Source organism: Oryctolagus cuniculus, chromosome 2 (genome assembly GCF_051225735.1).
Source record: "Oryctolagus cuniculus isolate XC-2025 breed Fujian yellow rabbit chromosome 2, ASM5122573v1, whole genome shotgun sequence".
Classification (NCBI taxonomy): domain Eukaryota; kingdom Metazoa; phylum Chordata; class Mammalia; order Lagomorpha; family Leporidae; genus Oryctolagus; species Oryctolagus cuniculus.
In genome coordinates this window covers 92717186-92733427 of record NC_142868.1, presented here as the reverse complement: position 1 = coordinate 92733427, position 16242 = coordinate 92717186, and the positions used below count along the sequence as shown (strand labels likewise).

At 38.9% G+C, this 16242-nt stretch overlaps 1 protein-coding gene across 1 annotated transcript in view; it reads right to left on the bottom strand.

Moving 5' to 3' along the window:
• The window catches only part of LOC100358989 (A disintegrin and metallopeptidase domain 3), a 99686-nt gene that overhangs the window by 29058 nt on the left and 54386 nt on the right, over positions 1–16242 (bottom strand). The window contains exons 14-16 of the mRNA XM_017350395.4: positions 14713–14908; positions 14145–14232; positions 13697–13877 (exon numbers count right to left, since the gene is read on the bottom strand). Coding sequence (XP_017205884.2) covers positions 13697–13877; positions 14145–14232; positions 14713–14908 — 465 coding nt within the window. The remainder of the gene's footprint in view (positions 1–13696; positions 13878–14144; positions 14233–14712; positions 14909–16242) is intronic.

Sequence of the window (16242 nt, the reverse complement as noted above, 5' to 3'; positions counted from 1 at the left end):
TACATCAAGAAATTGGAAAGGCACCAAATAGATGAGCTTTCAATTCACCTCAAGGATCTAGAAAACCTACAGCAAACCAGACCCAAATCTAGTAGGAGAAGAGAAATAATTAAAATCAGAGAAGAAATCAACAGGATTGAATCAAAAAAAAATTACAAAAAATCAGCCAAACGAGGAGCTGGTTTTTTGAAAAAATAAACAAAATTGACACCCCATTGGCCCAACTAACTAAAAAAAGAAGAGAAAAGACCCAAATCAATAAAATCAGAGATGAAAAAGGAAACGTAACAACAGACACCACAGAAATAAAAAGAATCATCAGAAATTACTACAAGGACTTGTATGCCAGCAAACAGGGAAACCTATCAGAAATGGATAGATTCCTGGACACATGCAACCTACCTAAATTGAACCAGGAAGACATCGAAAACCTAAACAGACCCATAACTGAGACAGAAATTGAAACAGTAATAAAGGCCCTCCCAACAAAGAAAAGCCCAGGACCAGATGGATTCACTGCTGAATTCTACCAGACATTTAAAGAAGAACTGACTCCAATTCTTCTCAAACTATTCAGAACAATCGAAAAAGAGGGAGTCCTCCCAAATTCTTTCTATGAAGCCAGCATCACCTTAATTCCTAAGCCAAAAAAAAAAAAAAAAAAGATGCAGCACTGAAAGAGAATTACAGACCAATATCCCTGATGAACATAGATGCAAAAATCCTCAATAAAATTCTGGCCAATAAAATGCAACAACACATCAGGAAAATCATCCACCCAGACCAAGTGGGATTTATCCCTGGTATGCAGGGATGGTCCAATGTGTGCAAGACAAACAATGTGAGACACCACATTAACAGACTGCAGAAGAAAAACCATATGATTATCTCAATAGGCGCTGAGAAAGCATTTGATAAAATACAACACCCGTTCATGATGAAAACTCTAAGCAAACTGGGTTTGGAAGGAACATTCCTCAATACAATCAAAGCAATCTATGAAAAACCTACAGCCAACAGCCTATTGAATGGGGAAAAGTTGGAAGCATTTCCACTGAGATCTGGTACCAGACAGGGATGCCCACTCTCACCACTGCTATTCAATATAGTTCTGGAAGTTCTAGCCAGAGCTATTAGGCAAGAAAAAGAAATTTTTAAATGAATACAAATTGGGAAGGAAGAACTCAAACTATCCCTCTTTGCAGATGACATGATTCTTTATTTAGGGGACCCAAAGAACGCTACTAAGAGACTATTGGAACTCATAGAAGATTTTGGCAAAGTAGCAGGGTATAAAATCAATGCACAAAAATCAACAGCCTTTGTATACACAGACAATGCCATGGCTGAGGAAGAACTGCTAATATCAATCCCATTCACAATAGCTACAAAAACAATCAAATACCTTGGAATAAACTTAACCAAGGATGTAAAGACCTCTACGATGAAAATTACAAAACCTTAAAGAAAGAAATAGAGGAGGATACCAAGAAATGGAAAAATCTTCCATGCTCATGGATTGGAAGAATCAACATCATCAAAATGTCCATTCCCCCAAAAGCAATTTATAGATTCAATGCAATACCAATCAAGATACCAAAGACCTTCTTCTCAGATCTGGAAAAAATGGTGCTGAAATTTATATGGAGGCACAGGAGACCTCGAATAGCTAAAGCAATCTTGTACAACAAAAACAAAGCCGGAGGCATCACAATACCAGATTTCAGGACATACTACAGGGCAGTTGTAATCAAAACAGCATGGTACTGGTACAGAAACAGATGGATAGACCAATGGAACAGAATTGAAACACCAGAAATCAACCCAAACATCTATAGCCAACTTATATTTGACCAAGGACCTAAAACCAATTCCTGGAGCAAGGACAGTCTATTCAATAAATGGTGCTGGGAAAACTGGATTTCCACGTGCAGAAGCATGAAGCAAGACACCTACCTTTCACCTTACACAAAAATCCACTCAACATGGATTAAAGACTTAAATCTACGACCTGACACCATCAAGTTATTAGAAAGCATTGGAAAAAACCTGCAAGATATAGGTACTGGCAATGACTTCTTGGAAAACACCCCGGAAGCACAGGCAGTCAAATCCAAAATCAACTATTGGGTTTGCATCAAATTGAGAAGTTTCTGTACTGCAAAAGAAACAGTCAGGAGAGTGAAGAGACAACCGATAGAATGGGAAAAAAATATTTGCAAACTATGCAACTGATAAAGGGTTGATAACCAGAATCTACAAAGAAATCAAGAAACTCCACAAGATCAAAACAAACAAACCACTTAAGAGATGGGCCAAGGACCTCAATAGACATTTTTCAAAAGAGGACATCCAAATGGCCAACAGAGACATGAAAAAATGTTCAAGATCACTAGCAATCAGGGAAATGCAAATCAAAACCACAATGAGGTTTCACCTCACCCCGGTTAGAATGGCTCACATACAGAAATCTACCAACAACAGAGACTGGAGAGGATGTGGGGAAAAAGGGACACTAACCCACTGTTGGTGGGAATGCAAACTGGTCAAGCCACTATGGAAGTCAGTCTGGAGATTCCTCAGAAACCTGAATATAACCCTACCATTCAACCCAGCCATCCCACTCCTCAGAATTTACCCAAAGGAAATTAAACTGGCAAACAAAAAAGCAGTCTGCACATTAATGTTTATTGCAGCTCTATTCACAGTAGCTAAGACCTGGAACCAACCTAAATGCCCATCAACGATAGACTGGATAAAGAAATTATGGGACATGTACTCTATAGAATACTATACAGCAGTCAAAAACAACGAAACCCAGTCATTTGCAACAAGATGGAGGAATTTGGAAAACATCATGCTGAGTGAATTAAGCCAGTCCCAAAGAGACAAATATCATATGTTCTCCCTGATTGGCGACAACTAACTGAGCAGCAAAGGGGAAACTTTTTGAAGTGAAATGGACACTATGAGAAACAGTGAGTTGATCAGCTCTTGTCCTGATGGTTGATGTACAATGTAATACTTTATCCATTTTAGTATTTTCTTTTTTGTTCTAGTACCATTGGTTGAACTCTGTAATTAACACACAATTATTCTTAGGTGTTTAAATTTTAACTGAAAAGTGATCCCTGTTAGGAATTTGGAAAACATTATGTTGAGTGAAATAAGCCAATCCCAAAGGGACAAATACCACTTGTTCTCCTTGATAGGTGACAACTAACTGAGCACCAAAAAGAAAACCTGTTAAAGTGAAATGAACACTATGAGAAATGGTGACTTGATCAGCCCTCACCCTGACTGTTGATGAACAGCTTAATATGTTATCCCTCTTAGTATATTTTTTTATTTGTTCTACTTAATACTTTTGGTTGAATACTGTAATCAATACACAATTCTTCTTAAGTGCTGAAACTTAACTGAAAAGTGATCGCTGTTAAATATAAGAGTGGGAATAAGAGAGGGAAGAGATGTGCAACTCGGGACATGCTCAAGCTAACTTACCTCAAACGGTAGAGTTAGAAACATACCAGGGGATTTGAATTCAATCCCATCGAGGTGGCATGTACCAATGTCATCTCACTAGTCCCAGTGATCAATTTCTGTTCACAATTGATCGTAATGATAGGACTAAGAACCAAAGAGATCACATAAACAAGAATAGTGTCTGCAAATACTAGCTGATAGAATCAAAAAGGAAGAGAATGATCCAACATGGGAAGTGAGATACACAGCAGACCCATAGAATGGCAAATGTCCTAAACAGCACTCTGGCCTCAGCATCAGCCCTAAAGTCATTCCGATCTGGCTGAAAAGCCCATGAGAGTATTTCAGGCATGGAAAGCCAAGACACTCTGGGGGAAAAAAAAAAAACCTAAATGAAAGATCTCCACGAGTGAGATCCCAGTGGAAAGAATTGGTCATCAAAGAGGGGGGTACCTTTCTCTGAAGGGAGGAAAGAACTTCCACTTTGACCATGGCCTTGCCTAAAAATTATCAGAGTCAGTGAACTCAGGGGGCTTCCATAGCCTTGGCAGCTCATGACAAGAGCCTAGGGTGATTACTGAGGCCATAAACTAGAGTGTCAATTTGTTAAGTCAACAACAGGAGTCACTGTGCACTTACTCCTCATGTAGGATCTTTGTCCTTAGTGTGCTGTACATTGAGATTTAATGCTATTACTAGTACTCAAACAGTATTTTTCACTTTATGTATCTGTTTGGGAGCAAACTGTTGAAATCTTTACTTAATGTATGCTAAACTGATCTTCTGTATATAAACAGAATCGAAAATGAATCTTTCTTTTTTTTAACTTTTATTTAATGAACATAAATTTCCAAAGTATGGCTTATGGATTACAATGGCTTCCCCTCCATAACATCCCTCCCACCCGCAACCCTCCGCTTTCCCATTCCCTCTCCCCTTCCATTCACATCAGGATTCATTTTCAATTCTCTTTATATACAGAAGATCAGTTTAGCATACATTAAGTAAAGATTTCAACAGTTTGCTCCCACACAGAAACATAAAGTGAAAAATAATAGATGATTTTTTAAATGATGTTGAAATCAGATCAGACCTATTGTCATGTTTAATCCCAGCGAGAGTCAAGTTGGGAATTGCTAATTTCTTCTTTTTTATTCAACAGAAGGTCAGTTTAGTATACATTAAGTAGATTTCAACAGTTTAAACCCCCATAGAAACACAAAGTGAAATATACTGTTTGAGTACTCGTTATAGCACTAAGCCTCAATATACAGCACATTAAGTACAGAGATCCTACATGAGGAGTAAGTGCACAGTGACTCCTGTTGTTGACTTTCCAAATTGACACTCCTGTTTATGGCATCAGTAATCTCCCTATGCACCAGTCATGAGTTTCCAAGGCTATGGAAGCCCCTTGAGTTCTCTGACTCTTATCTTGTTTAGACAAGGTCATAGTCAAAGTGGAGATTCTCTCCTCCCTTCAGAGAAAGGTACCTCCTTCTTTGATGGCCTGTTCTTTCCACTGGGATCTCACTCACAGAGATCTTTCATTTAGGGTTTTTTGTTTGTTTGTTTGTTTGTTTTTTGCCAGAGTGTCTTGGCTTTCCATGCCTGAAATACACCCATGGGCTTTTCAGCCAGATACAAATGCCTTTAGGGCTGATTCTGAGGCCAGAGTGCTGTTTAGGACATCCGCCATTCTATGAGTCTGCTGAGTATCTCGCTTCCCATGTTGGATCACTCTCCCCTTTATTTATTCTATCGGTTAGTATTAGCAGGTACTAGACTTGTTTATGTGCTCCCTTTGACGCTTAGTCCTTTCATTATGATCAGTTGTGAACTGAAATTGATCACTTGGACTAGTGAGATGGCATTGGTACATGCCACCTTGATGGGATTAAATTGGAGTCCCCTGGTATGTTTCTAACTCTACCATTTGGGGCAAGTCAGCCTGAGCATGTCCCAAATTGTACATCTCTTCCCTCTCTTATTCCCACTGTTATGTTTAACAGGGATCACATAAATTTCAACACTTAAGAATAACTGTGTATTAATTACAAAATTAAACCAGTCATATTAAGTAGAACAGACAAAAAAAAATTACTAAGAAGGATAATGTATTAAGTTGTTCATTAACAGTCAGGGCTATGCTGATCAAGTCACCATTTCCCATAGTGTCGATTTCACTTCAACAGGTTTCCTTTTTGGTGTTCAGTCAGTTGTCACCAATCATGGAGAACATATGGTATTTGTCCCTTTGGGACTGGCTTATTTCACTCAGCATGATGTGTTCCAGGTTCCTCCATGTTGTTGCAAATGACTGGATTTCGTTGTTTCTTACCACGGTATAGTATTCTAAAGAGTACATATCCCATAATTTCTTTATCCAGTCTACCGTTCATGGGCATTTAGGTTGGTTCCAGGTCTTAGCTACTGTGAATAGAGCTGCAATAAACATTAATGTGCAGACTGCATTTTGTTTGCCAATTTAAATTCCTTTGGGTAAATTCCAAGGAGTGGGATGGCTGGGTCGAACGGTAGGGTTATATTCAGGTTTCTGAGGAATCTCCAGACTGACTTCCATAGTGGCTTGACCAGTTTGCATTCCCACCAACAGTGGGTTAGTGTCCCTTTTTCCCCACATCCTCTCCAGTCTCTGTTGTTGGTAGATTTCTGTATGTGAGCCATTCTAACCGGGGTGAGGTGAAACCTCATTGTGGTTTTGATTTGCATTTCCCTGATTGCTAGTGATCTTGAACATTTTTTCATATCTCTGTTGGCCATTTGGATGTCCTCTTTTGAAAAATGTCTATTGAGGTCCTTGGCCCATCTCTTAAGTGGTTTGTTTGTTTTGATCTTGTGGAGTTTCTTGATTTCTTTGTAGATTCTGGTTATCAACCCTTTATCAGTTGCATAGTTTGCAAATATTTTTTTCCCATTCTATCGGTTGTCTCTTCACTCTCCTGACTGTTTCTTTTGCAGTACAGAAACTTCTCAATTTGATGCAATCCCAATAGTTGATTTTGGATTTGACTGCCTGTGCTTCCGGGGTGTTTTCCAAGAAGTCATTGCCAGTACCTATATCTTGCAGGTTTTTTCCAATGCTTTCTAATAACTTGATGGTGTCAGGTCGTAGATTTAAGTCTTTAATCCATGTTGAGTGGATTTTTGTGTAAGGTGAAAGGTAGGTGTCTTGCTTCATGCTTCTGCACGTGGAAATCCAGTTTTCCCAGCACCATTTATTGAATAGACTGTCCTTGCTCCAGGAATTGGTTTTAGGTCCTTGGTCAAATATAAGTTGGCTATAGATGTTTGGGTTGATTTCTGGTGTTTCAATTCTGTTCCATTGGTCTATCCATCTGTTTCTGTACCAGTACCATGCTGTTTTGATTACAACTGCCCTGTAGTATGTCCTGAAATCTGGTATTGTGATGCCTCCGGCTTTGTTTTTGTTGTACAAGATTGCTTTAGCTATTCGAGGTCTCCTGTGCCTCCATATAAATTTCAGCACCATTTTTTCCAGATCTGAGAAGAAGGTCTTTGGTATCTTGATTGGTATTGCATTGAATCTATAAATTGCTTTTGGGGGAATGGACATTTTGATGATGTTGATTCTTCCAATCCATGAGCATGGAAGATTTTTCCATTTCTTGGTATCCTCCTCTATTTCTTTCTTTAAGGTTTTGTAATTTTCATCGTAGAGGTCTTTACATCCTTGGTTAAGTTTATTCCAAGGTATTTGATTGTTTTTGTAGCTATTGTGAATGGGATTGATATTAGCAGTTCTTCCTCAGCCATGGCATTGTCTGTGTATACAAAGGCTGTTGATTTTTGTGCATTGATTTTATACCCTGCTACTTTGCCAAAATCTTCTATGAGTTCCAATAGTCTCTTAGTAGCGTTCTTTGGGTCCCCTAAATAAAGAATCATGTCATCTGCAAAGAGGGATAGTTTGAGTTCTTCCTTCCCAATTTGTATTCATTTAAAAATTTCTTTTTCTTGCCTAATAGCTCTGGCTAGAACTTCCAGAACTATATTGAATAGCAGTGGTGAGAGTGGGCATCCCTGTCTGGTACCAGATCTCAGTGGAAATGCTTCCAACTTTTCCCCATTCAATAGGCTGTTGGCTGTAGGTTTTTCATAGATTGCTTTGATTGTATTGAGGAATGTTCCTTCCAAACCCAGTTTGCTTAGAGTTTTCATCATGAACGGGTGTTGTATTTTATCAAATGCTTTCTCAGCGCCTATTGAGATAATCATATGGTTTTTCTTCTGCAGTCTGTTAATGTGGTGTCTCACATTGTTTGTCTTGCACACATTGGACCATCCCTGCATACCAGGGATAAATCCCACTTGGTCTGGGTGGATGATCTTTCTGATGTGTTGTTGCATTTTATTGGCCAGAATTTTATTGAGGATTTTTGCATCTATGTTCATCAGGGATATTGGTCTGTAATTCTCTTTCAGTGCTGCATCTTTTTTTTTTTTTTTTGGCTTAGGAATTAAGGTGATGCTGGCTTCATAGAAAGAATTTGGGAGGACTCCCTCTTTTTCGATTGTTCTGAATAGTTTGAGAAGAATTGGAGTCAGTTCTTCTTTAAATGTCTGGTAGAATTCAGCAGTGAATCCATCTGGTCCTGGGCTTTTCTTTGTTGGGAGGGCCTTTATTACTGTTTCAATTTCTGTCTCAGTTATGGGTCTGTTTAGGTTTTCGATGTCTTCCTGGTTCAATTTAGGTAGGTTGCATGTGTCCAGGAATCTATCCATTTCTGATAGGTTTCCCTGTTTGCTGGCATACAAGTCCTTGTAGTAATTTCTGATGATTCTTTTTATTTCTGTGGTGTCTGTTGTTACGTTTCCTTTTTCATCTCTGATTTTATTGATTTGGGTCTTTTCTCTTCTTTTTTTAGTTAGTTGGGCCAATGGGGTGTCAATTTTGTTTATTTTTTCAAAAAACCAGCTCCTCGTTTGGCTGATTTTTTGTAATTTTTTTTTGATTCAATCCTGTTGATTTCTTCTCTGATTTTAATTATTTCTCTTCTCCTACTAGATTTGGGTCTGGTTTGCTGTAGGTTTTCTAGATCCTTGAGGTGAATTGAAAGCTCATCTATTTGGTGCCTTTCCAATTTCTTGATGTAGGCACCTATTGCTATAAACTTTCCTCTTAACACTGCTTTTGCTGCGTCCCATAAGTTTTGGTATGTTGTGCTGTTATCCTCATTTACTTCCAGAAAATTTTTGATTTCTCTTTTAATTTCTTCTAAGACCCATTGTTCATTCAGGAGCATGTTGTTCAATCTCCATGTGTTTGCATATGCTCTAGGGATTCCTGAGTTGCTGATTTCCAACTTCATTCCTTTATGGTCTGAGAAGCTGCATGGTATGATTCTAATTCTTTTGAATTTGCTGAGACTTGCTTTATGGCCTAGTATGTGGTCAGTCCTAGAGAAGGTTCCATGTACTGCTGAGAAGAATGTAAAATCTTTAGCTGTAGGATTGAAAGTTCTGTATATATCTGTTAGATCCATTTGGGCTATAGTGTCGTTTAAATCTACTGTCTCCTTGTTGATCTTCTGTCCTGTTGATCTGTCTATTTCTGAGAGTGGAGTATTGAAGTCCCCCAGTACTATTGCATTGGGGTCTAAGTCTCCCTTTAAGTCCCTTAACAAATCTTTCAGATAAACCGGTGCCCTGTAGTTAGGTGTATATACGTTGATAATTGTTATATCTTCCTGTTGAATTGATCCCTTAATCATTATGTAGTGTCCCTCTTTGTCACTCTTAACAGTTTTTGTGGTAAAGTTTATGTTGTCCGATATTAAGATGGCTACGTCCGCTCTTTTTTCATTTCTGTTGGCATGGTATATCTTTTTCCAGCCTTTCACTTTCAGTCTGTATGCATCTTTGTTGGAAGGATGCGTTTCTTGTAAGCAGCAAATAGATGGGTTTTGTTCCTTAACCCGATCAGCCAATCAGTGTCTTTTAACTGGACAGTTCAGGCCATTCACGTTCAATGTGACTAATGATAAGTGGTAACTTTGCCCTGCCATTTGCCAAAGATAAGTTCTAATATATGCTTTGAATTCCCTGTGATCTTTTGCTGTGAGGTTTCCTTCCTTTACCTTCTTTCATATTGATGACCGTGTTTCTGTGTTTAAGCATCTCTTGCAGGGCTGGACGAGTGGCAACAAATTCTTTCAATTTCTGTTTGCTATGAAAAGTCTTTATGTCACCTTCATTCACAAATGATAGCTTTGCAGGATATAATATTCTGGGCTGGCAGTTGTTCTCTCTTAGTACCTGGGCTATATCTCGCCATTCCCTCCTAGCTTGTAGAGTTTCTGATGAGAAGTCAGCTGTGAGTCTGATTGGAGATCCTCTGAGAGTAATTTGACGTTTCTCTCTTGCACATTTTAGGATCTTTTGTTTCTGTTTCACTGTGGTGAGTTTAATTACAACGTGTCGTGGTGAGGATCTCTTTTGGTCGTGTTTATTAGGGGTTCTGTGAGCTTCCTGTACTAGGATTTCTCTGTCCTTCTCCAAACCTGGGAAATTTTCTGCTAATATCTCACTAAAAAGGCCTTCTAATCCTTTCTCCCTCTCCATGCCTTCAGGAACTCCTAGAACCCGAATGTTGGGTTTTTTAATAGTATCCTGAAGATTCCAGACAATATGTTTTAGATTTCTAATTTCCTCTTCTTTTCTTTGGTCTGACTGTATCCTTTCCTGTTCTCTGTCTTCTAAGTCCGATATTCTCTCTTCTGCTTCACCCATTCTGTTTGTAAGGCTCTCTATTGTGTTTTTCATTTGATCTATTGAATTCTTCACTTCATTATGATTTCTCGTCACTATCACAGTTTCTTGTTGTACTAGTTGTTTTGTTTCATTTTGATTCCTCCTTAATATTTCATTTTCACGAGAGAGATTTTCTACCTTGTCCATTAAGGATTTCTGTAGTTCAAGAATTTGTTTTTGAGAACTTCTTAATGTTCTTATCAATTTTTTGAGATCTGCTTCTTGCATTTCTTCCATCTCATCATCTTCATAATCTTGAATTGGGGTGTCTTTTTCATTTGGGGGCATCATGGTGACTTCCTTGTTTTTATTACCTCAGTTTTTGCGTTTGTTATTTGGCATATTGGAGATATTTGGTTTCTTCACTGTGGTGCTTTTTCTTGTTATACTATGACTCTAGATTAAGTGGACTGTCTGTTTTTGATGGAGCCTTAGAGGCTTGAGATGGGTGTGGCCCGAGAGCTCTGTTTGGTGTGCCAAAGGTGACACTCCCAGGTTAGGCATGGTAGATCTCTCTCTCTCTCTCTCTTTCTTTTTTTGATTCAAAAGGGAAGTAATTCCGCACAGCTGAACAAAGTTGGAGGTAGTTAGCAGGCAAACGATATACCCACAGGAGCCAGAGATCGGAAGCTCTTTCCCAAGGACCACACAGGGAATCTGTTCTGCCCTCAGGGTGGGCTCAGATTCTCCTTCAGTCTCCCACTGGGTTGCCAAAGCTACAGAATTGTAGCGTCTCTGGAGAGTACTCACATGAATTCCGTGAGTTCTCTCCCCCACCGTCTCTTTTTTCACAGTCTCAGTTCAGTAGCACCACAAATTTACTAGGTCCTAATCTCCTGTTAATTCGCCCCACCCAGAGTCAGGTTTTTCTGCTAGGCTCAGGGCCGGTGCAGACCTGAGGTCGCTCTGCTTATGACATATGTCCAAGATGGCGCCTGCTCTTTGTCTTGCTCGCTCTTGAGAGGTGAGTGGAGAGAATGAAACCCGTGTCTGTATGGGTCACTTTTTTTTTCTCTCTCTCTCTCTCTCTCTTCCAGTTAGCCTGGTGAACTTTTCCCCCCGGGGTCGTTCCCTCTAGTCTCCTCTTTCTGCTTGCCTGCCGGTGTCTCAGGCTATTGAGGTTCGGCTCACCTCGCGTTCCAGCGCTGGTGTGTTGAGTCTGCCGCTGGTGTCCTGAACTGTGGGCTCCCACGCTCTCCACGCAGGTCCACTGTGAATCATGCGTTCCGGAAGAGTTTCTTCTGCTGTTTCTTCCCCTACTCTTCATTGAACCTGCAGTATCTCCACTTTTATTAAACTGTCTCTCCCCGGACTATCAGTGTGCTCCCTTCCTATTCTGCCATCTTGCCTCCTCCCTCTCGCTTTCTATTATCTTAACAAGCCTGCCTTCAGGCGAAAGTAACCAGCTTCATGTTTTTTGATTGGTTGTTTTTTATATGTTCATGGTTGTTTTTTATATGTTCAGTTATTTCCCATAACATGCTGTTGTTTGACGGGTTTCATGCATGTCTATAATTGTTCATTCAAATATGAAGGCTAGCCTCTTCACAAATTCTTTGAAGGATACTTCTAACGTCTGTGAACTTGAGACTGGCGTTTATTATTAATCTTTTCCACACTCCTGTGTGAGATTTTCTGGTTCTTAGTATGAAGAGTGACCCTTACATAAAACTTAGATATTTGGAGTATTTTATTATGGGACTGTCAATCTAGTTAACCATTTTGTTTTAACAATCCTCCTCTACTAAAACTGAAGGGAAGAGACACCTCGTCATTATTGCCAGGTGTTGCTGGAACGTCAAGTTCGTTAGCACATCGGGGGGTGGGGGAGTTCTCCCTTGCTCCCATCAGCAGAGGAAGCAGCGCTCTCTCCAGCAGGCCTTTGCTCCCAGCACTCTGGCGGGGTTCAGCTGGGTAGGTGGGACACTTGGGACTTTTCCTCTGCACTTTCCATGTGGGTAGGTAGGTTGCTAATAGAGAGTGGTTGCATTGTGACAGCTCCGGCTAACCTGTGCAGATACCCTGGCTAACTGGCAACACAGTCACAGCTGTGGGATCTCCAGCAACCAAACTTCCTTTCTTTGCACCACCCAAACATTATCCCCTTCTGTGTGCCTTCTGTGGGCTACTGAAACACCTCTACTTTCCAAACTTAGAGCCAGCAAATGCTCAGGCATGACTGAAGGGATTTATTAGGAGTAACAAAAGCATTCTCATTAAGCATGGAATTCCAAGTGCTATATTAGGAGCTGTATGACAGGAAACAAGGACAAAGAGCAAACATTTTCATACTATAACACATATATGCTGTATTTTAGTGATATTTTAGGTGACACCATAAAATTAGCTGTGTATTTACACTGTATTTATAATTATTTTTGTCAGATTGTTTTTAATAGTCTTTGAGATAATTATGCATTAAAAGGTTGGTCAGTATATTCTTTTGTGATTATCATTTTCATGTGATAGTATCTTCCCATTCAGGAATGTTTACTATTCATTTTTAAAAATATTGTATATAGATGTAAATTATTTTATTAAAGTATGTGATAACTATCTTTTTCATTAGCTAACATTATTAAATAATAACAGGAAGATTTTATTGGTTTTCTCAAAGTGTATCAGAAAAGGAAAAATAAATACAGTTTAAAATCTGTTTTATTAATAATACTGAGGGTTTGGGGGAGAAGTATTTGAGGAGTAGATTAATGAACAAATAAATCAAATATTTACTTTTTTGTTAACCTTGACACTTTTGTGATGTTTTTGTAACCTTTTCTGGTTTCCTATTTGATTCTCTTAATTATCAGTTTATAAAAATTATTGCAGGCCTAATCCCAATCTAGGCTAAGACTGCTCACATGTATCACAACCTAGGTTTAAGTATCTACAGCAAAATTCTTTTTAAGAGTTCTTTTGACCATTAAAAATTCAGATTTTTGTATCTTAAATCATGATGCATAAAGCAGCCATTTGGTATAGCAATTAAGAAGTCACATGGGATTCCCAACTCTCCTATGTGACTAGTTTCAAGCACCAGTTCCGTTTCTGGTAACAACACCTGTTAATGCCCACCCTGACAGACGGCAGTAGATAGTTGAAATACTTGTGTCCCTGTCTCCCATGTGGGGCAACTGGATTGAGTTTTAGTTTTGGCTTCAGCTTGGCTCAGCCCCAGCTGTTTCAGGCATCTGGGCAGTGAACCAGCAGATGGATAATTCTCTCTCTCTCTCTTTCTCTCTGCCTTCAAATAGAATAAAAAATACATTTAAAAAATTTTAAAAGATCTTGGAGCAGTAACTATAATTAATATTAAAATAAACTATTTACAAACTTTCACATACACACATACACACAAGCACACTCAAACACAAACAAGTCAACCTTGTATAAAATGAAGTGAAATTGTATTTACCTTTTTCTCACCACATACAGAACCATGTTCCACAAAAGTATCATCTGACCTTGATACGTTTCTTAGTGATGCAGTCACACATATTTGGTCATTAATATAAGTATATTGTACGTCATATTCCTTCGATGGTGCTAAAACTGCTTTTGTCCATCTGCAAGCTAGCTTTCCACAAAGGACAAAACTGGCAATTTAAGGAAGCAAATGTTACCTGTTAGTCATGTGTGCATGTACTACATTAGGTAAGTAACAATGCAAAACATAATATTCAAAATATACTCAGATCCCAATACCAAAACTTTTCAGAGTGTACAGGATCTCATGAAGTGCAGTTTACTAAGCCTTCATTACATAGTAGGATAATAATCTCACGTTTGCTTTAAGGGAGTCTGAATCATAACATAGCATATTCCCACGTATTTGGAGAATGTATAATTTTCTAAATACGTACTTATAGTTACATTGTCTTCGACAGCTTCCAAATTTGTCATTGTGAAAATTGAGTTCTTCTTCACACAGATATGTCCCACTCTTGGCAACTGAAAACAAATAAGAAGTTCCAACTGTTCATGTTTTAAAAGTCATTAGAAGCTAAAAGTAAGACAGATTAACAGAGCCATGTAAGAGCCAAAATGCCCAAAGTCATGTCCTAAATGTTTTTTGTCATCTACTATCTGGACAAGAAGGAAAAATACAGGTTGAAAGCTACTCTAAATAGGAAAATTTGTAGTAGAGTGCAGAAGTGACTGAGAAATGGGTCATTCGCTCTCTTTTATTCAAATAATCCAGTCTTTTCCCAGCGACAGCCTGAATTTTGACTAGTGTCCTCTTCTGTTTGTCCTATAGGGATTAGATCCATTTAGTATCTTGACTTAGGTCAATTGCTTTAATATGCAATCTTATTTTCAAATATGGATATAAAGATAGCATCATTTTCAAGTTTGGCTATAGGATCATTTATTGTCTTCAGAGTACCTACTATTTAAAAATGAATCCCAGAAAATAGATAAAACTCTTACACTCTCCAAATATCCCTAAACATTGTCTATCTCGATCTCGACATCTTCCTTTAAAGCAGAAGGCAGTCTTATTGTTGCATGGTTCTAAGTCAGCTGATTTCACATCAGGTACACAAAATTCAGATGTTCCATTGCAGAATTCTGGAAAATCACATGGATCTGTGCTTTTCCTGCATAGTTTTCCTCTATTGGCTATCTGTGAGAAAAAGAACAAACATCTGTGAGCGTGTGTGTGTATGTGTGCGTGTGAGTGTGTGTGTGTGTGTGTGTACCCCTCCATCATCAAGGATTGAAACTAATGAATTAATTCTGGGAAAGACAGGTGCACTCTACTTTTTTGAAAAATTGGCACAGTGTGGATTAAAAAATCAAAAAAGCTTCAAAATGAACACACACGGAGAGCATTTGTTTGAGAGTTTTCATCAAAAATACAAGGGCACTTCCCCTGTGCCATAAATGCTTAGGAGAAGAATCTTGTTCCTGTTTCCTTCTTTCCTTCCTTCCTTCCTTCCTTCCTTCCTTCCTCCCTCCCTCCCTTCCTTCCTTCCTTCCTTCCTTCCTTCCTTCCTTCCTTCCTTCTTTCATTCCTTTTTGAAGATTATTTACTTATTTATTTGAGAGGTAGAGTTACAGATAGTGAGAGATAGAGACAGAGAGAGAGGTCTTCTTTCTGTTGGTTCACTCCCCAAATGGCCACAATGGCTGGAGCTGCGCAGATCCGAAGTCAGGAGCCAGGAGCCAGGAGCCTCTTCCCAGTCTCCCATGTGGGTGCAGGGGCCCAAGTACTTGGACTATCTTCTACTGCTTTCCCAGGCCATAAAAGAGAGCTGGATCAGAAGAGCAGCAGCCAGGACTAGAACCAGTATCCATACAGGGTGCTGGCAGTGAAGGTGGAGGATTAACCTATTGCACCAAGCACCGGCTCCATTGTTCCTATTTTAAACTTGGCTTCACCCAAGTATAAAACTAGATTCATCTTCAGTCCAAGTTTTCTAAGTGCTCATTTGTTTTTCTTTGCTTACACATCTGTCAATATACAACTGACAAACATATAATTAATATGATGGTGTATCAATGTATTTTTTTTCTTTTTTTAACTTTTATTTAATAAATATAAATTTCCAAAGTACAACTTTTGGATTAGAGTGGCTTTCCCCCCCCATAACCTCCCTCCCACGCACAACCATCCCATCTCCCACTCCCTCTCCCATCCCATTCATATCAAGATTCATTTTCAATTATCTTTATATACAGAAGATCAACTTAGTATGTACTAAGTAATGATTTCAACAGTTTGCACCCACACAGAAACACGAAGTATAAAGTACTGTTTGAGTATTAGTTATAGCATTAATTCACATAGTACAACACATTAAGGACAGAGATCCTACATGGGGAGTAAGTACACAGTGACTCCTGCTGTTGATTTAACAATTGACACTCTTATTTATTTATTTTGGACAGGCAGAGTGGACAGTGAGAGAGAGAGACAGAGAGAAAGGTCTTCCTTTGCCGTTGGTTCACCCTCCA